At 34.9% G+C, this 21,462-nt stretch overlaps 2 protein-coding genes across 3 annotated transcripts in view; both read right to left on the bottom strand.

The window, feature by feature from the left end:
* Window positions 1-21,462, bottom strand: part of LOC141446294 (netrin-3-like) — a 200,108-nt gene that overhangs the window by 132,546 nt on the left and 46,100 nt on the right. The gene's annotated exons all lie outside the window — the stretch shown is intronic.
* LOC141446290 (uncharacterized) lies at window positions 1,188-13,221 on the bottom strand. 2 transcript variants are annotated; one of them, XM_074112835.1, is made up of 3 exons: window positions 11,572-13,221; window positions 2,298-10,070; window positions 1,188-1,460 (listed from the first exon to the last, which is right to left on the bottom strand). In XM_074112835.1, exon 2 carries the CDS (start codon window positions 9,989-9,991, stop codon window positions 3,224-3,226), a length of 6,768 nt encoding a protein of 2,255 aa, XP_073968936.1. In that variant the 5' UTR covers window positions 9,992-10,070; window positions 11,572-13,221; the 3' UTR covers window positions 1,188-1,460; window positions 2,298-3,223. The 2 variants fall into 2 exon arrangements, with proteins under 2 accessions (XP_073968936.1, XP_073968937.1); XM_074112836.1 differs by lacking the exon at window positions 11,572-13,221 and adding an exon at window positions 10,946-11,554.

Genomic DNA, 21,462 nt, shown 5'->3' with positions numbered 1-21,462 from the left:
ATATGCACTGACATTTCTATTTCATTTGGAACTTAATATCTCAGGCTTTAAATAACTAGAGGAGGGGTCGGGGAGAGAGAGACTTCATTCCAAAACTTTGGTACTGGCTCCACGATGCAATCTTTCTAGTTTTGTTTATGACGTTTACAATCTTCAACACTCATGAAGCTCCTGATGAAGGGAAACCAATGGTAGCCGAAACGTAGAGCAACAGTAAAACTATTTTTATAATGAGGACTCTCTGGCCATTATCGAACATGCTACCTCCGGTAATTTCAGCCTTAGAAAGTTCGAAGTTATAAGACGGATATCTGCTGGAACCTGGAGAATTGCAGTTAGAGGAAGTCATGTGAGTCACACCAGATTATCAATTTCAACATAAAAACAAACTTGTTTACCCACTTTCTCAGAGAAAAATAAAGATAAAAATTCCTTTCAACTTTATAAATCTTAAATAAACTCCTTAACAAAAACTTACAGTTTAAAAAGTTAAGTATAAGGGTTGATTAAACGACAAAAGGTACACAAATCAGCAAGTACCTATCATTTCAATCATACTACAGCTCGTATAATTTCAGCCATTTAGAAACATTTTCTAAAAGCTTATTTTATTTAAATTGGTTTCTAATTTTTCGCGATTTTTATAAAAGATTTCTCTTACTATTAAGTTTTCCGAGAACATTCCCCTGTGAACAGTGTCTTAATGTATCCTTACAGAAGATATTAGAAAAAGAATCCATTGTACTTTCGAAACAATTGATATCATTTAAGTATAACTTTACTGCATTAAATTTTCATTAATATTTTTTACATTCTATTACACGTCACAGACCCTTATGCTGGCCAAATTTTATCAATAAAATATTTTTGCTCAGGGAAGAGTAGCACCCCTCTAGCTCATATTGATTGTAATAGGAGTTATTAAACGATTAATGCATAGGTTTTTAATGAGACGCTATTCTATTAAACAATTCAAAAAATCATAAAACGTTTTTAAGAAAATTCACCTTACCAACATATATTTACGCAATTATTGTTATTATTACTTTTACTTGTTTATATTTAAGTGCAATTTAGGAAATTATACATCGTCGGTTTAAGTTCATCCTTTGATTAAACGGATTGGCACTATACTGTACCAAATGGTCAAATGTTAATTAAAAATAAGAGTTAATTAATTACAAATATTTATAGTAATACAATATATTAATGTATACAGCTTCCTTTAAATCTGTCCTCATCTGATTATACATATGAATTTTCTTATTTGTTTTTTAGTGCAACAGTCTGCATAGGACGTTAATCTCCACAGTAATGGTTCTCAAAGCATTTTTGTCCAGAACTTTTTTTCCATTGCCTGATTCCCAGCTTTCTGAGATGCTCCTTCAGTTCCCCTCCTTTTAGGTCTGCCTATTATCCGTCTACTCTCCTGTCACTCCTTCTACAGCTTTTTGATTCCTCTGTAAAATGGATTAAGATAACGTATATTTTTAGATCAGGACATTACTGTTACTTTTACTAATTATTTGATTATTAAAATTCTATATAAGTATTTAATTAAAGGGACTTCATTTGTTTATAATTTAGAATGGATTATTATTACAAATAGGTATATATTGGCTATTAGCCATTCAACAGTGGAATTCCTTTTAACTCCGTGATTCAATTTTTAACAGTTATAGAAAAACTCTAGCTTTATCTTTTTCTATTTCATTGTGCGTGTGATTTGAGTAGGGTTTGCCAGGTCGAGTGATGATTATTCAAAATAAAGAGCGTAGTAAAGATAAAACAAAAATAATTGGGAACGGAGTTAAATTAAAATGCCTGTTTACTAACATTTATTAAGCCGTAATATAAACTGCATTTTTATATTAGCAGAAAATATTTTATTGATAAAATTTGGCCAGCATAAGGGTCTGTGACGTGTAATAGAATGTAAAAAATATTAATGAAAATTTAATGCAGTAAAGTTATACTTAAATGATATCAATTGTTTCGAAAGTACAATGGATTCTTTTTCTAATATCTTCTGTAAGGATACATTAAGACACTGTTCACAGGGGAATGTTCTCGGAAAACTTAATAGTAAGAGAAATCTTTTATAAAAATCGCGAAAAATTAGAAACCAATTTAAATAAAATAAGCTTTTAGAAAATGTTTCTAAATGGCTGAAATTATACGAGCTGTAGTATGATTGAAATGATAGGTACTTGCTGATTTGTGTACCTTTTGTCGTTTAATCAACCCTTATACTTAACTTTTTAAACTGTAAGTTTTTGTTAAGGAGATTTTTGTACCTTTTAGAAAGTGTTAATTATAGTTTCATAGTCCTATGGCGAACAATATTTAAACTTCATAGACATCTCTGAATAAGATCTCTCTGCGTACAGTTTGCCTTTAATCTGCAACATAATGTAACGGACCCCTCATCCTTTTACAACCTGGGCTTGGGACCGGCTTCGGCGGACTTAGTCCGTCAGTTAGTTTTAGTCACACATAACAAAAAAGTACAATTGATGTAAAAAAAATAATTATATAGAACAAACCATTCACAGTGAGGAGTATTTATTAAACAATATGTATTTAGCTTCCTCTGAATTAGGTATGTAATCCTTCTGACAACTGCATCAAACAGAAAATTAATTTTGGTTGGGCAATTTAAACTTTTCTGCATTATTAAAAAAAAACAAAAAACGAGCGTAAGATTTAAAAAAATCGGAAAAGAAGTTGAACAAGAACTTTTTAATTTAATGTTTATAGTCATCAGCTGTGAAAGATTCATCTATAGGTACGTAGAATTTCAAAAATTTATAAATATAGACTAAAATTGTTCAAAATATGCAAATTAATAAAATGAAGAAATTAACTTATAAATATCGTTGAATATGACATAGAATTTGTTTTAATCGCAAATATAAATGTAAATTACAATGAAATATATTTCTTCTTTGAAAAGGATGGACCATTTCTTACAATAAAACAAAATAACATTAATGTATTTTCATTCACATCGATGAAAAAAAATATTTCGGGACAAAAAGATTCATTGCGAAAAACAAATTTTATATCAATGATTTTTTTAACAGAAACATGCACAAACAGATTAATAATATCATTAAATAAAAATCACATGCAGTCAGTCCAAATGTCCGTTACCTGCTGGCTCTCTAACGACCGAAATTAAAGATTTTAAATTTAAAATACATCGGGTTTGTTTTTGTTTTCACATTGTTTTTGTTTTTAACATTAAAATGTACGCGTCTTTCAATCCCGGATTAAATTTAAAATTATAATTAATAATCTCGTCATTTAGCAAAGTCCACGAATTATTTTGACTTTTTATCGCGCAAACATAGTGACCGGAATTAAGGCCCGAACCGTAGTGATAAATCACGGACGCCAGTGAGAAATTAAAACCGTCAATTTTAACATTATTTTCATCGAAAGAACGGATTTCATTTAAAACACGATTTTCTTGATAACGCTTTAATATTACAATGAGATAATCCGATACCGAATTTAATTTACTTCGAATATAAATTTTATTTTCACCGCATTCTGAACACGTGATATCCGATAATTTATAGTCCAATAACGTTTGAAAACTAACCGGCTCGTTATTTTGGACAACCCCGAATTCTAGGAAGTACATTACTTCAGGATTAGTGGGAACGTCATCCCAATAACTATTGCAATTGAAACATTTTCGAACGAATTTAACTGTACAATCAAATAACTTGCTCGGAATGTTATTTTCTGTAACTAAAGCGTTTATTACGAACGATAGAAATTCTTGCGCGTCTTGCTGAATATTAGCGTTGAAGTTTATGTCGCTATCGTGAGCAATTAATTCGCGGAGTCGTTTAGTATTTGATTTGTTAGTACCAAGAGTTATTCCGGTTGTTAAAATATTTAATAATTCGCAAGTTACGCTCACTGTTTGGTAGTTCTCGCGAGTTTTTGGATCCGGAAATCTTATTTTTATATTATTGGACAGGTTATTTTTTAGGTTAAATTTAACGAGATCTATATTAATCAAACACTGTGCAACAACATTCGCGTAACATGAAACGCCGTCAGAGTTGGTTAAGCCAAATATTTCCGTTTTCGAACAAATTTCGCGATTATCATATGATTGAGGAAGGCATTTTGTTTTTGTTAACTTGATGGTGGGGGAAACGCAAATATTATTATTCGCAGTATGCAAACATGGTGATTGGATCATTTTATTTAAACGACGGTATTCATTTATCGCGTCCGTATCTGCTTTTATTTTTGACGAATCGAAATCAATTAAATACAAACCGTTTAAATTAGTGACCCGCGAGAGAGCTACATAGTGCATGCCCGGTGCAAACACTTCTTTACCTAAACTCGTGAACAAACAATCCAAGGTTAAGCCTTGAGATTTGTGGATGGTTACCGCGTACGAAAGAGACACCGGAAATTGTTTCCTGTGCACGTAAATATTTTTTATTAATTGAAATCGCGCTTGTACCCTTTCTAAAGTAAAGGGTTTATTATTTACGACGACAATTAATGATTCAACGAATTTTCCTTTATAAACAAACCGTTCCACTACACCAATTGTTCCGTTTACAATTCCGTTAGCAATATCAATGTTTCTTTTAATCATTATTTTAGCGCCCACAAATAAATTTATAGTTTTAGATAAATTAGCTGTGCGAGAGACGTCTTCCGAAATTTTAGAAATTAACAAGTTCAAATCTTTTATTTTTTTATTTGACAATTTGGAATTATAATCAATTTCATCGATACTATCAATTGTAACTATTTCTTTCGCGAATTTATCAGAATAAAGTTTATTAAAAGTTATACATTGAGCTTTAGTCGCGAAAAGACATAACGGATTTTTACCGGAATCGACTAATTCTTTATAGCTTTGAATTACATTATTTAAATCGTTATTTGGCAGAACACGTGAGTTTAATAGTGAGATGTCTTCTTCGCAGATATTACCCGACCGAATATTGAGCAAGGTATTTATAAATCCGCTTTTATCATTTTTTTGTCTTACGTTAATTTTTAATTCGTCATATTCGAACATCGACCAAAGATCAACTGAACCGATGGATCCGAGTTTGGATTTACATTCGATGCGGGTTAACTTTTTAAAAACTTGATTACCTTTAACGGGCTGCAATTGTAACAAATCTCCGAAAAGTAAGATATTAAAATTACCGAAAGGTTCATTATTTTTGGCAATTTCCGTCAACCGAAGATGAATATAAGCAAAAACGAGACTCGAAACTAAACTAATTTCATCGATTATCAATAATTTCATATCTTTAAGTACGTGCCTAATCGCCCGACAACTTTCAACGTTTAATTTATTATATTCGGCGGTTTGTTGGTGCTCAACCGGGAGCGACAAAAGCCGGTAAATGGTGACGCCATTTACATTATATGCAGCCAGGCCGGTCGGAGCCGTTATAGCCACTGAAACAGTGTCTTTCTTAGGCGGAAATGTATTGTTAATCCAAACTTTTAACGCTTTTAAGAGGTACGATTTACCCGTACCGCCTACACCAGAAACGAATAATTTTATTTGACTATTGCATTTATTATTACTTTGGTCGATAAGTGTCTGAGTTATTTTATTAAAAATCCGGCTTTGATCTTCGTTTAAATTAAATTTATTATCGCGATCGTCAATACTGGTATACATCGCCGCGCAAACTTCCAACATCGCCACGTCTGCATCCTGCACTTCTCGGATAATATTATCCTCTTCTAAATTAATGAAATTCTCTTCTTTGAATTCCGCAATTTTACTCTGAAGTTCTTTGATTCCTTCTTCAATCATAATTAATTTATCGTGATAAGTCATGGCCTGTTTTAATTCCGCGGAATAATGGTCAAACGCTTCTTGGTACGTCCGAAAACCTCTTAAAATATCCGATTCATTTCGCCACGGTTTAAAAAGAAGTAAAAGGGAATGATAATATTTATTTCGGTCTTGTTCTGTATTTAACGTTTTGTACATCGGATGTTGAATCACGTAAGGTTTGCCGCGCTTTCTTAAAATAACATTATTTTTTAATTTTATTCGGTTTACGGCTTCTAATTGATCGCGGGAAAGATCGTAATAACGACAGAAGTCGTATAAGTTTAAATTTTCTAGATCGTCGGGTCGATTCGGATAGTAGTCGTCTAGCCATGACTTCAAATATACTTCCGTGGAATTAGCCGGCATATTTTGTAGTTGGTTATACGGTTTTAAACATCGTTTTCTATTCTCGCGAAACGTGGTGCTGACATATCTCATATCTTCCGATTTACCGTACAAATGATGCCCGAGTAACCGATCCACTGTTTCGTATAACCCGATCTGCCGATGCGTTAATTTTTTTAATCCTAAACTCCACAACGCTTTTTTATTCGATTCTTTACATATATCAGCCCACAAATCTTCTAATTCCGTTTTTTCATTTTTCGATATATAACTAGTTACGTAAATAACTAATCTCAAATCTCCGTCTTTAACAAATTGCACGTCAACGTTAAACCCGCCGGAAGCTAATAAAAGGACAGGGTTGTAGTCGTTAATGCGTACCTCACTTCTCTGTCTGGGCAAGTCATAAACACGTTTCGGACCGAAACCTTTAACTCTAGACGCGATTGTGGAAATTATGTCATTAATTATCAATTCGTCGGTAACTTTACGCGGAAATCCAAACCGACATTTAGTATACATTTTTTGATTAACGCGATATTTACGTTGACAGTACGAGTTACACTTATGCAATTGATATTTCCGGACAAACGAGTGCAAGACAGGTGACTCTAAAGGATCCGGTAACCGAGCACAAATATATGTGTTAATAAAATCGGCAACCTTTTTAAAGCAATCGTTATTAATTTCCGGACTATCCCGAATCCACAATAACATGTGGTAATGCGGCGCCCCCCTTTCTTGATATTCTACGCGCCAAAAATAGTGTTCCACGAAACCTAATACCGGATTTATTTTATCGTTTATTAGGAACTTGAACATATTTCGGATGAGACGGTGATAATATCTGCATACGCTAGTCGGATCTAATGCACATAACTCCCCGGCGGACATTTTCTCCACGTTAGGTACGTCTTTATTAATTTTGACAAGGTACTGCAATAATTCGGAATGATCATATTCTGCACACGACAATGTTACAAAAAAAGTCGGCGCCCCAAAATCGCGTGTCATGGCATTGAGTTCTTGACGTCGACGTTGCCAATACTCTTTAGTACCTCGCAACGAACTAAATAGATTGATTAATTGTTGTTCTAATAATTCATCGTTAACGGAAACTTTGGTCAAAATATCATTCACCGTGTACGGTTTGTAAGCGCGAACGTTTAACAAGTGAGCAATCGCCCCGCCTAGGTATTTAAATTCACTATCGTTTAACAAGTGAAATAAATAACAAGGATCCCGCCGAAACCGCCCGTCTTTATTTAATATTCGCGTTTTACGGTACTCAGCGTCCGACAGAGGAATATTTCTATTTACATCAAATTTTCCGAACCTGCCTTTAGGAAATAGATGAGGAAATGTTAGGTAATCTAAATTTTTATCGAAAACCGACACGTACTCTCCCTTCATTTGTTGCATTTGATACGATTCGATTTCGCTCGATTCAACAGCGTTCATATTTATCGGATGAAGGGAGTGAAAAGTATAAAATCCGGTTTTGTAAAAAGTTGTACTGTCTACTTTCTTTATGGAAGCCCCGGATACATCCTTAAAAGTACATTTATTATCTATATTTCCGTTAATATTCGGTAACAATTTTACATTTAGATTTACGTTCGCGTATAACGGGTTAATTTCTTTTAAAGCGGCAATCGCTTTGTAAATTTTATTCGCGCTCACTAAATCTTGCCATATGACTCGGTTTTGTGTAGGTACGCCATTAACCAGTACAACCACTTCATGATTTTGGGGCAGTTCGTTCGGAAGAAGGTCCACGTTTTTCTGCAAAGGGAGGGGTAAATAAGTGACGCGACCCTTTAACCCTTTAAGTTTTTCACTGACCGCAATTTTCCCTTTCTTCGGCTGGAGACGAATAACACATTGAAACGATTTAACTAATTGGGTCAGCATCGTTTCGAAAATATTCAGCTTACCAACTTCTTCTGGCACGGGATCTACTTCTAAACAGTTGTACGCGGCGCGTCCGGGAATACAATTTTGATTCAATTTTCGAGCACAGTATGTACAAATTTTAAGACCGTCACGGTGAATATTATCATACTTTTTATTAACATAATCAATTATAGCCCGCCATGATTTGTTATTATACTGAAAATTAATGAAATCTTTTAGCTCCTCATCGTAAATTAACATATCGCAACAAGCGCAGAATTTTTCCGGAAAAGAAGTTACTTTACTTTTTAACGAAGACAAGTTTTTCTTATATTTATTCAAAATGTATATTTCGTTAGTGTCGCAACTAGTGGAAGGTACATATTTTTTAAATTTGTTGGTGTCGATTTTAAGATTCCCGAGGAACTTTTTTAAATCATTAACCGACTGTAAAATAGATTCGACATTATTCGCTTTATTTATACACGATGTTACACGATTAATTTTGAAACAAAGATTACGCATAGTGTAAATCTGTCTTTTAATGTTCCTAAACGCGGTGTAATGTACCGATAATTCCGATAGAAGCTGTAAAAGTGTACTGCATTTGAAAATGCTATTGTGTGAAGCGCAGTGAATGGTGTGTCCTTTTTTATTGAGATGTCTGTATTTACATGTGTTCGCAAGCTTTTTGATTGACATTGCATTCATATTGCTTTTTACAAATTCTACTAATTTATTTAAAATAGTGCTCATACTTGGTTTTGAAAATTTACATGTGATACCGCAAGGCCATTCTACAATATTATCACCTTTAGTAATGTACTTTTTAAAATTGTGTCCGTTCACGAAAACGTTCTGATTATCAGCGAGTAATATATGTCCGGGAGGAATTACGCTGTAAGAAGTTTCGTAGAAATACGGTTCAGAATGTATAGTGTGTTTTTGTTTACCGCCGAAAACTTTTACGATATTTTTAGGGGTTAGAGTTTTAATTTTATTTATTTCAAACTTATTAGCGGCCTCGTCAACAACGGCTTTTAATTTTTTATTTAGATACCTGAAGAAAGAGCGAGCGATTCCGACTAAATGACTACAATGTTTTATCAGGTAATAAAACTCGGTGCGTTTGGTTTTATTTCTTACACTCCGATGTTTATTAAACTTACGATTCCGTTTTAATGTTACAAACAATTTGTTTATTAGCGCGCATTCGGCTTGAAATGTATTTATTTTCTTTCGCGTCTGCATCCGTTTTTTTAATAAAGTTGCGAATGAAGCTGAGGGTTTATTTACGTTTTGACGAGTCAAAAAGTACCGAATATTTTTTTTCAAATTAATAACAGCCCGATTCTTTTTATCATACTCTTTTTGTCTAGAGTTGACTTTGATTCTTTTCATTTCATTATATTCTTTTTGTGTTTTAATTTTTTTCTTGCTGTTTGTTCTGTCTTTTATTTTTTGTTTCCTAGCTATACCAACTTTATGGGCAACATTATATATTCTTTGTTGTTCCTTTATTTCTTCTTTATGAGCTAAATTATACCCACTCTGTTTTTTCTTTATTTCTTCTTTATGAGCTAAATTATATTCACTCTGTTTCTTCTGTACTTCCTCTTTATGAGATGAATCATACTCTCTCTGTTTCTTTTTTTTATCATCTTTATGAGCTAAATCATACAGCCTCTGTTTTTCTTTTATTTCTAATTTTTGTCTTAAATTATACTGACTCTGTTTTCGTACGATTCCCTCGCGATTTTTAGCGTAGTACCGTTGTTGCTTAGTTGTGGCGAGCGTCACAATAGTGTTTTCGAGCTCAGCAGTGCTGTCAATTGTCTGTCTAATACCCGTTACTAAATTTTTAATTATTTGCTTTCTATTTCGGTATTTAGAAGGCATTATTGTAAATAAGTATAATAATAAATGATTAATAATTAGTATAAAATATAAATACTTAACGTATTTTTTTTCTTATACTCTGAAAACAAAAACGAACAAAATTAATTCTTAGGTTCACAAAGAAAAGTAAATTTTGCTAGATACAATAAAAATTATAAAACCTCTATATAGAAGTAATATTGGGAATATTATAATTTCATGTATGAACAAAAAAGTAACTTTTAGAACATTAATTGTCTACACAACAAACAGTTATGGGGGAATAGCAATTTTTAGTATTCCAAACTTAATAAGCGTTATGGGGTAAAACAGATTTGTGACTTACAAAAATCATTAAAAACCCTAGAGGAAAATTACAATGTGAATAAAAAATCTGCAATTCATAAAAACGAGAATGAGGTACAGTGACAGAGAAAAGACCAAGTTTATTGAACTTGTCAGTAATGAAAATAAAAGAAGCTATTTCCAAATAGTAAAATAAGTTCTGCATAGAATGTAATCCATCATTGATATAAGCGACTATTCAAAGACTAGCTAAAAAGTTAGGAAAGTTAGCTGTTTAAAATAAATAATATGAACCCCGACTTCTTTTCTTAACGCAAATGTTTAGAAATTGTGTAAAAAAAGAGTTTATTCAGCGTTAAGTATGTTCACTGCAACCAAATAATACTTTTGAAGTATGCCGCGTGTCAGATCTTTCTCGACATTGCCTACGTGTTGGTAAATGTTCAAATAAACATTGTTAATCTACATGAGTACATGAATTTTTCTAAAGAAGCGAGAAAACAAAACAGAAAAAGAGGGAAATCCTTTCAGTTAAGTAGTGTACCAGGAACCTTCCAGTTGAGAGATTTCATTTGCTAAGTAACAGTTGGGGTTACCTAACAGAATTATAATATGCCTGCTTCTTGCGATTTTCGTGCAGTAAAAAAAGTAAAATTGAGGCAAGCCTACCTAGCACCCTCTTCATATTCATTTTTTAATAATTTTTTTAAAGACTATTTCCAATAAAAGCTGTATATTTAATGTATGTTTTCTAGAAAGTACCTAAAAATGAACAACATTTAATTAAGTTGGTACTTTTGGAGGAGATAAATAATATATACAATAAATACAAACAATAAAAAAAGGTTTCAATGCAAATTTACGTTCTAACCTTCATTGCAAGTTGATTATCAACTAATATGATTTGTGTCAAAAATTTAAAACTATCGGAAAACTTTCCTCACCACTAGCAGGCAAACATAATGTTGCAAGTTATTAAAAAAAAAAAAATCCAAAAAAAGATAAATAAATAAAACGTTAATTAGAAGATGTGCATCACTAATCTTCAACAAGCAGATAATTACTTTCTTTTGATCTAGCTACGAAAGCAATCCAAGAAATATTACTTGATCTAGGCAACATAATAACTTATCGAAACAAGAAGTTGTTTGAATCTTAAAATCAATCAGAACTATGCTCTCTTTTTGACGAGGCATCAGCAAATAAAGAATAATCAATCGTACTAAAAACCTCTTAAGTCGGCTAATTTTAAAATTATTAATATTTAACTAAATAATTTCAAAACATATACTTACAAAATTAGCAAGGACGTGTGAATATCTGTGTAAACTATATCTTCAACAAAGTTTTCTAATAAGTAATAAAATTACAAAAATTGCTAGCACTTATTTCAACAATTGTTAAAAGACGTTTGAACTAGGTCAGGTTATATCTTTACTTCAATTCTATACAGTGTGTCCAAACAATAAAAGAGAGGGAAATCACGCTACTAGTACCTTTCTTTTTATTAAAAACCATTTTTATTGCTTTCACATTCAAGTAAAAAATTAAAGTCGTAGAATATATTATGTTATTAATAATTTAGTTAGGGATTAGTTGTAAATATTGTTTAAAAAAAAAATGTGGAAGTATGTCGTTACTGTGGGGTGCGCTAGTTGTTGGAGGTACTATACGGTTTAAAGACACAAAAGGTTACGTTACACAAAAATTATAATACGTTGGCTGTGCGGCTTTTCAAACACGTCCATTTAAAATTAATGTTTATAATAATTAAAAAGATTTTCAGATAACCATTAATAATAAAATTGTTGTTGGTTTGTTTTAATTTTAAACTTAATTTTGTGATTTTAATTGTTCATCCTACACTATTTTAGCCTCCTTTTTAGTCGACAAAAAAAAATACCCATTTTTTTTAAGAAATACCCTTAACAATTTTCCTGGAAAAATATTCGAATAAAAGCTATGCAAAATTAGTTCAATAACCTAAAAATAATCGTAATAGCAGTTTTCGAAGGAATCCTTGCAAAGTGAGAAATTAATTAAAGCTTTATATCAGTTACAACTTTTGCGGGCTCGAGGGACCTCAAACAGATTTGTCTGTTGAAAGGTTAAATTGTAAAACTAAAAGGCAAATCTACTTAAAATATCGAATATAATAACAATAATAACAACAATACATTATTATCAGTTGGAGCGTCGATAATTTGAACAATTAATGTACTTCCCTTAGGAGCGTAAGAGCAGTATGGAACATTAAAGTCACGTTGAGAAGCTCTAACCACTTCTTCCTGGCAAACTTTATCAAAATCGGGTAAAGATTTACACAGCAAATAGTATTAATAGTTTTTGGGCATACATACTTGTCTTTTCCGTTGTTCAGCGTCGAGACCGACAACATATGTCTACATAAAATTTCAAATTAAACGATACTACATTCATGAAAATCGGTTCACGCGTCGATAATTTGAAACGATTACCAACTTCCCCTAAATAGGTGTAAGAGCAGAACGCAGAATGTTATGTAGGGGAGCCCTAACCCTTTCATCCTGCCAAATTTTATCCAAATCGAGCTGAGATTTACTGAGTTGTTAGTAATTCATAATTTTGGAAGAGGCCTAACTTAAATGGAGCTAACTCCTCTCCTATTCGATGTACAGCATCGAGACCCCCAAAAGGCACATCTACATAACATTCCGAAACGAATGACACCTCATTCATGAAAATCGGTTCACGCGTTTAGGCGCTACGTTGTTTACAAAAAAGGTAACAACAAGAAGAACAACAACAAGAACAAGACCAATTTTTGAAAATGCCGTTTTTGCTCATTTTCAGTAACTTTTTTCTCGTAATATATTAAATCTGGGTTTTGACAAAAAAATTACAGTTATAAAGGAGGACTTGCCCTATAATTTAAAGAAAATTTGGGAATTTTATCTTTTATAGAAAAAGAGAAAAAAATTGTCAAAGTTGGGTGTTTTTCAACGTTACACTTTTTCGTGCAGTTTTTGACGATCAACCCTTATACAACTGTCCTACCGGACAGTTTTAATAATCGTCCATTAACTTGGCTACATTCTCATCACTTATTTATTAATACATTTTTGCATCACCCCTTCGTCACCACTCTACTTCAGATTTAAATAAATAAAAAGATAAGCAAAATATATTTTGTTTAATCCTCCGCTTTACGAACAGACATACATACACAAATTAATAAATAAATACAAATCTGTCAGATCTGGCTGATATATATTTATAAATATTCTGAGAATTAGCTATAAGTGGTGGGAGGCAGAGATTGTCACAACTCAATGTGAAGAGTTCTAAGCAAGTGATAAGATCAGAGTTTTTGGTACTTGGCCAGCTTCCATCGATATTAAACATTTCGCCAGATGATCGTATCTCTGGTCATTCCCATCGCACGTCTACTGGAGCATTCAGTATGCTAATTTTGTACAGTATTTTTGTAACAGACGTAATCATTGTTGGGGGTAACGGCTACAGCTTGCAGTGGAGCAAAAGAAATCCCGCACTATATCTAAACTGGTGACGCTTATCCGCCAACTCTGGGAGCTACCCAAACCCAATCTCTACGACATCCCCCAAGCTTAGAATAGTTGAAGTAAGAGAACGTCGAGCAAAATGTTTTTATCTTGAGCAAGTTGGTTTAGAGTTTTAGAATAGGATGAGATATATATTGTATAGTATAGTATATATAGAAAGAAATAGTAGCAAATGAGGAATACGTCAGTCAAAACAGGAAATAATTCTTTAACATAAATAGGTTTAGAAAAAGGGAAGAGACTTCCAAACGAACAACAAGGAGGCCAAATAACAATATAAGAGAGAGACGAAGATGAAGGAAAGAAAGCCCCAGGATGGTGACTAAATCGTGAAATTCATGGAGCGTAACCTAAAGTTAGAAGCTGAGGCAGCACCTTGCACCAGCAGGATATGGGGAAGATGGTCTGTGTATGTGTCTTTATGGGGATGCTGTAGCAGAGAGAGGTATTACTCCAGCGCTACGGGTGTGTGCCCCACAATGGGGCAGACTTGTCCTGGTGGTTGGAGTCAGGGGCTCAGTTTAACGGAATAACATACACACGTAAAGAGAGTGAGAGGGTAAGAAGTGCAGCATCTCTCTCCCTCCCTGAATAGATTCGCAAGGCATGAATACCCTCGGAGATTTACCTGCTCACCTCCTCTACCTGGAACACATCCTAAAGAAGGGATTTTTATTATCTACCCTGGACAATAAGACGGAGCTAGTTTTTTGGATGGGACCTTACTGTAAATACAGCCGACGAATCACACAATATCCAAAGGGAGTGATTACCCCTTAGGAAACATTTGATTGAATTCACAGTTTAACCATTCACGGCATTTGTTATGACTGAAATATTTCTTCTAAGGCAATTCTAGGTACTGCAGCGTTGCTGTATCATAAGTAAGAATTAGAAATGAGGTAAGAACGGTGGCGATGCTTAGATCCTAGACAAGAATTATGAATAGAATTGCTGCAGTTTACATCGGGCACAAATGTCAATATTTCCAGCTTACAAGCTACGAGAGAAAACACAAAAAAAAACTATATCCACCTTAGAACGAGTTTCGAAACCATATTCTAATTAAAAGATCATAGTATAAACACCTGCGTATCGACAGAATGGGGTGGGAGAGAACAGAAAAAAAACACTGGAGACTCCAGAATGCCTTCAAGCGAACAGACACACACACACAGACTTTATCAAAAATGAAAAACGTCTTATTTAGACAGATGGAAATGAAGATATGAAAGAGAAAAGCAAAGAACCAGTTCTGGCAGTGATAGATAGAGGGCGCGAGTCTCAAGAAAGGAGAGATTAATGTGAGGCTGTAGTTCTGGACAAATACATCTCAATACTGGACCCTAATTAAAATATTACCCTGGAGAGGTCTGGAGAGATGATTGGACGGACCCGCCTTCTCCATCGGCTTAATGAATCAAATAGGAACACTAACAGACGGACATCGCAATAATGACGTCAGCGTCAGTCCAGATTTCCAACACTTTTAGATTCCAATGCTCACCTGCAATAGTCTATTCTCACTTCACTTTTTGGTGTCGTTATGCAGATCTTTGTAGATTTGGCCGATCCCCACTGCTCTAGTCCGTATGACCATATAAGTAAAAAAGAGAAAACTATTTAAAATAACTAATAAGATTATTAATAAATATTATATTAATAATAATTTAATAAAAACATTATAGCCAATAACTACTTCAGGTAGAAATTAAAACAAACGAAATTCTAAAAAATTTGTAATTAAAGACGAATCTTTAGGTACAAAAATGGCGTAGAACACAAGAAACGCTTTTTGTACAATCTAAAGATGGACAAACATCACCTATCATCAAACTGACGTTGCTGTTGCAGCCTAGCATCATCCAGAGTCCTCTTCCGGCCCTGATCTCGACAATACTATCCAGATGCACATTACACGGAAATGACGTAGCAGGAAAATGAGGTGGAGTTCAGTTTCCCTCTAGAGCACCATTTATGTGTATTGTGCGACTTCATTATATGTGAAGAAAAATCTGTTAAAAGCAGAATTGCATTTTACTGCAGAAGGTTGGTGGTTTTCATCGATTTTTCCGCATAAATTCCAAGTTTCTAAAAAATATGATGAGGTCAGTGGCGGAAAGAGGTTGTTAAGAGTGTTCGCTCCGGATTGTATAAAGTAACACTCGGATCAACAACACTTTGGAGGGAATATGTTGATAGCCGCCGGGTGCCCAGAACTCTTCTATAATCAAGAGGCAAGAACTAATTTATAGTAGACCCTGAAGGAAAGGAGACGTCCAGCGAAGAAGTCGCTAACTGTAGCCGTAGTTTTGGGAAAGTTGAAGCGCCCATAAGCCAATAAGGCGCGGCCCCACCCTTGGGGCAAGGAACGCCCACTGGAAGCACTTCCAAACAGGAAGTTCGTAATCGACTAGACCGCGAGGTGAGGAAATGATTAAGGCCGGAAGGGACTGACCACAGTTTGGGCGACTTCCTTCAAAAATACACCTCCGGCAATATTTCTCCCCCTACCAGCCTAGACTTGATTCTTTACAAAGTCTGACTTTAATCTCAATATGTGCCGAGGATGTTCTCAGTTACTCGCATTATTTATATGTCAGCTTCCTACCGTCCATTACAACCGGATGTACATCTCCATGGTTACACTTCGTCATGGTAATTGCTCCAGAATCTCGAGAGTTCCTCTAAATCTTCAGCTTTCTAAAGGCGGTGGGTCATAACGGACAGGTGACTCCAACTACTGCTTGATCAGAGCCATCCTAGAAGTATAAGTATAAACAGAAACAAATCCAAAGTTTTGACGCTGACTGTACAAAGAACTAAACTTCCTAGAAGATTTACTTCCGCAAAGTGCGGTAAGAGAAAGTCATGCGAGTCGTCGAATTAATTATTTTCTCCTCTGGAGCCTAAATTATTTTACGATAATTGACTTTCTAGCAGAGTTTATAATAATTTAGTGTAGTGTAATCTGGGTAGCAAGTAGAACGGCCAGTTGCATTAAGTAAGCCATAAATATTCGAGTGTGAAGCTGTAATCGCCGGCACCATATGCTGCTAAGTGTTGCCAACCTAGGTCTGTAAAGCTGGAAAATTACCTGTGTTACACACTCTCACTCACATCTTTATCACCAGATTATCACTAATTAATAACTGTAATCACTTGGGGGGGCCGCGCTTTATTTATAGTTTAACTTCATCTGCGCCATGACCTGATTAGCCGGGTCTTAATTAATTTTGTCTTATCGATCAGCGGAAATCTTGTCATTAGCCAGCCGTGTGGGTAATTTTGGACTTAATTGTTTCCAATTGAGCCATTCAGTTTCATAAACTTTTCACGAACTAGGGAAATAGTCTAACCAGAAAAATTTGCTGTAATTGATATGTGGCTGCCCGCCCCTCCAGAGATGGTCTGAGTGAACGGAAACGTCAGAAAGTTCAGAATTATTATTTCTGGATTAGTGCGGAAATATCGCCTGCAACTACCACTTTATACCGGATATCCTGGCACTTCAGCCAACTGGAATTTCCTTCCTATTTGATACTTAAACATTTAATCCCTACTAATATCATAAAGGCACAGAAATAGGGCTTAAGGTTTCCCTCTTCTTTTATTTCGTCCCTTCTTTTCCCGGATTCAGTTGACCAGGCGTCTGGTAGTGTAATTTCCGACTTCATATTTGCGATAATTCAGTTTTACCTCATTTTCTGGAGAATGGTTCCTACGGTTTACTTTAAATTTGTTCTTTTACTATTTACCTACTCTACTTACATCTAATCACACTTAAATTTATTACGCATTACCCCAGAGTTCATGAAAAGAATTCACATTATCCTAACGGTTCCTCCAAACCAGACTAAAAAAGTATTCCCAAAACGGAAGCTGCCACTAAAATCTTCTCTCTTATTGACTTTTCCTTTAAAATAAACTACTTTCAATGACATTTCGATTCAAACCTCAAATTCTGAAACTTTTGATTAAATAAAACAAAAGATTACAGAAATACATAACCGATTACATAAAATGTTTACAAATAAGAAAATTGTAGTCGACTCTGATAAGAAACCAAAAAGGTGATTTCCCTTGATATTGGAATTTCCTGTTGAGTTCCCTTTTCAATCGGAAGTGACCTTCGATATCTTTCCAGGGAATACGTATCAAATAGAAGTTGCAGGGAGACCTTCCGTGCAGTTCCTCTGTCCAGTTTTCCACCAAATCATTGGAGCGCTTTCCAGAAAAAACAAAAAAATTATTTAGTCAAACGGAACTTCCGATTTGATCGCTAACTTTTCGTCAGGTCTCAAGGAATTACAAGATTTCATTTCAGCTATTTACCAGTGTTGAGCTGGTGCAGTTTCTCCTACGAGAAGAACCTCAACGTGGATGTTTCCTTAAAGGGCCATACTTTCCACCAGAGAGAGAGAACTGGTAAGAAAAAAGTTTAACAGAGTTGTTAGGTTAATGTTCCTGTGGGAGTAAGAACGTACGCCGGACAGGGGTAGAACTGTTTGGCATGCAGCCATTTTGCTTTCTGAATGTAACAAAGTAGTTGGGCTTACTGAGAGAAGCCAGCAAGCAGCCTGCTGTCTGTGTGTATTGGTCTGGACTCTATGTCAATGTAATGTTTATTTATTGCGTCAGTGTTACCAACATTACCTCTGCTCTAACTTCCCCTGTTACCCCCTTAAATGTTGCCTAATTCTTACATCTGTCTTGGACAGTTTGAAGGAAAGAACTAACACTGTAACTTCCTCTTATTTGATTAGATAATTAGTGAAATAAAACTGGATGAAGATGGAACTTATAACTTCCTGTTTAAGGTAAATTGTAATTGTCAAATCTTACACAAACATGGAATTTTTACTTTATCTAAAAAAATAAATTCCTGCCGGTGAACGCCCATCCTGGGACTAATAGAACTCATAGGCTGGGGGCTTCCTATATCTGAGGCTGAGCGGTAAGTCGCCTACAGCAGCTGGACGACCGAATGAAAGCTCCTTTCTTTGTTGCCGTCGCTCCAAAATCCACGCTTCCGCTCTCTACGTTCTTAGCTCAGATATCCATCAAACTTCTTGCCGCTCAAGTTTGAGTAAAGTTACTCAACTTCGTAGTAATTTAGCAATTTTTTAACTTTTATAGTAATGCAAAATCACAAAGTCAGTCACCTAACTTGGGCATATTCCCTAACTTGTAGACCAGAAAATTTTGAGAGGCAACCCACTCAGGGGACCTAACTTGAGGAAGTGGGGACCAAATTTTGAAAATCCAGGTCTTGAGCCCTACTCCAGAGGCAGCCAATGAGTTCAACAAACTCTCAAAGCACCGGTTACGATAGTAATACGAGTAATCTCGTAATCTCAAGTAAGAGAAATAAGTTCATGCAAAGTTCATACTTGAATTGAGGCATCTCCAAGTAGTGCCAACCCTCCAGATAGCCCCAGGTAGAGCTAATCCGCCACTTCTAATTAGCAATACCACTCACAAAAACAATTAACCCTCCTTAATTTAATTTAGGAGAAAGTAACTGGGCGGAAATGAAATTTTAGCATCTTTTATTTCCGTTACAGAAAACCGGAACTAGAGATAACAATATCAATTTTTATTCATTCTAATTCAAAATAAAAGCAATAAACAAAAGATAAAAGAAAATAAAACCAAAGATTGCTAAAATAGAGTGATTACTATCTCAGAAATATTGTGAGCAATAAAATAATTTTTATTACCTGTCATTAATTTCTTTAATTTGCTAAAAAACCAGCCAGAAGGAACGTTTTAGTGGTCTATGAAGTGCGTACTGTTGGCTTTAGGCCAAAGGTGGGCAGTTTTTTTCTGCCGCTGGTCGAATCAACAGTCGTGAGAATGTAGCAGACCAATAGACTTACAGACTATTCGACTTACATTCGTCTACTAGTAACTAATAATACTCAAGTAATTAATAATATTAGTTCGACCAGCAGAATAGTAATAGTACAATACTGGAGTAAATGAAAGCTATTCCATTGATTCTACACAGGAATATTCTGGAACTTCAAAAGTACAAAGTCCAAGTCCTAAATCAAAATAGCAGATCATTCAAATTTGGATTCAGTATTTCACATAATCACAAGGATCCTCTACTTCACCTCGTCCTTCATGAAAACGGCTCCAACAGTTTTCTTGCTCTTTGTACACGTGTAGACTTGGTACATTTGCAGTCAGTAATTCTTACGCGAAACTTTTTCCCATGAAAATACTTCTTTTAGACAGTTCTAACCAAGGAAAGGGTTAATCATTCCTCAAAAGTCTCATTTAAGTGATAAGTGTACGTAATCACAATACTCCAGTTGGAGCCAAAGCTAGAATAAAGCCGTGAGTAGTTGCAGATCAGGTAACAAAAACAACAGACAGATCAGACATGGCTGCTGTTGTGTTGTCATGTTATTTAAAATATCAAACACATGTAAATATCCACCACCTTAGCATTAACCTAATTCTTTTAATCTGATTTAAACACCATAAATACGATGATAGAAGCTAATAAATTCTAGGGCCAGCCTTTGTAGGGAATTGAAGATATTACTTTTTATTAGTTCTGACTTGAGGTTGTTTATCTATTGGACATTAGTACGCCTGCGTGGGCGGAAGAATGGTGATTTATATTTAAATAGACTTCTTCACAAAATATATTCTCTGTTCGCTATAGTCAACTGTAATACATTAATATTTCTTAAATATCTACTCGATCTGGGGGAAAGCTGAGAGAGAAAAAGCACGCGAAGCGATCGGGAGAAGCGAATTTTAGGAGGAGCCTTGGCGATCCGAACTTCCAGGGGCTTCCATTTAGCCGGAAACCGCCCCCTGCGAGAATTCGGCTTGGCGCCCAGAACTGCTCAAGTATTTCTCACAACTTGCACACCGGCAATGGGCCGCAAGCCGTCTTGCAGTCTATAAAAACCCTTCATCAAAATCTTTGACATTTTCGATAAAATGAGGATTTAGTTATGCAGTCCGTAAAAAACAACTAGATCGGTTAACTGGACTGTGAATCCAACCTGCCCGAAGAGTTAGAATAGAGTGATGCTGAGAGAACCTATCTGGAGGAAATCTCCATTAGCGGAAAATCCATTCAGTAGAGTGGCACTTGCAGTTGCGGAATTTCGAGGAGTCCGAACCCTTTTTGGACCCAAATCCACATGGAAAGTTTCTCCTTTAGTTTGAAAAACAAACACAGAACCTTTACTAAATCCCTCTTTTTCAGACTCGGGACGACTTCAAGTCAGATTTCCATTTCGGAAATTTGGCATGATCGCAATACTTCCCTTGCCAAGTAAAAAGAGAAACGATTGTCATTTTTGGATTTGGCACCTCCAAAAAAACTGCAACTTTTAATGATTCTTTGCCATTGTTTTTGTAATTAGCAAACAATACATTGTTGGCACATACTGCTACAGTGAACAATCGATAAGTTTATCAAGTTCAATTGATTGAGATGTATTTTCATGGGCATTTCACCTTAATGGCAAACTTGACCTTACCAATTCATTGTAGTTTAGTTAATAAATCAAAGAGGGCACCACTGGTCTGGCCAGACAGTCTCATCTGCCGAGGGGAGCACACGCAGTGTGTTTGATCGTTTATTTCCGT

The sequence above is a fragment of the Rhodnius prolixus genome, unplaced genomic scaffold, assembly GCF_049639745.1.
Source record: "Rhodnius prolixus isolate KJV_2025 unplaced genomic scaffold, Rpr scaffold_1, whole genome shotgun sequence".
Classification (NCBI taxonomy): Eukaryota; Metazoa; Arthropoda; class Insecta; order Hemiptera; family Reduviidae; genus Rhodnius; species Rhodnius prolixus.
Note: the sequence above shows the minus strand (reverse complement) of the source record. Positions and strands in the feature narration are given on the sequence as shown.

Excerpts from the sequence above, each read along its gene's own strand:
- LOC141446290 (XM_074112835.1), bottom strand. The coding sequence starts at position 9,991 with ATGCCTTCTAAATACCGAAATAGAAAGCAAATAATTAAAAATTTAGTA.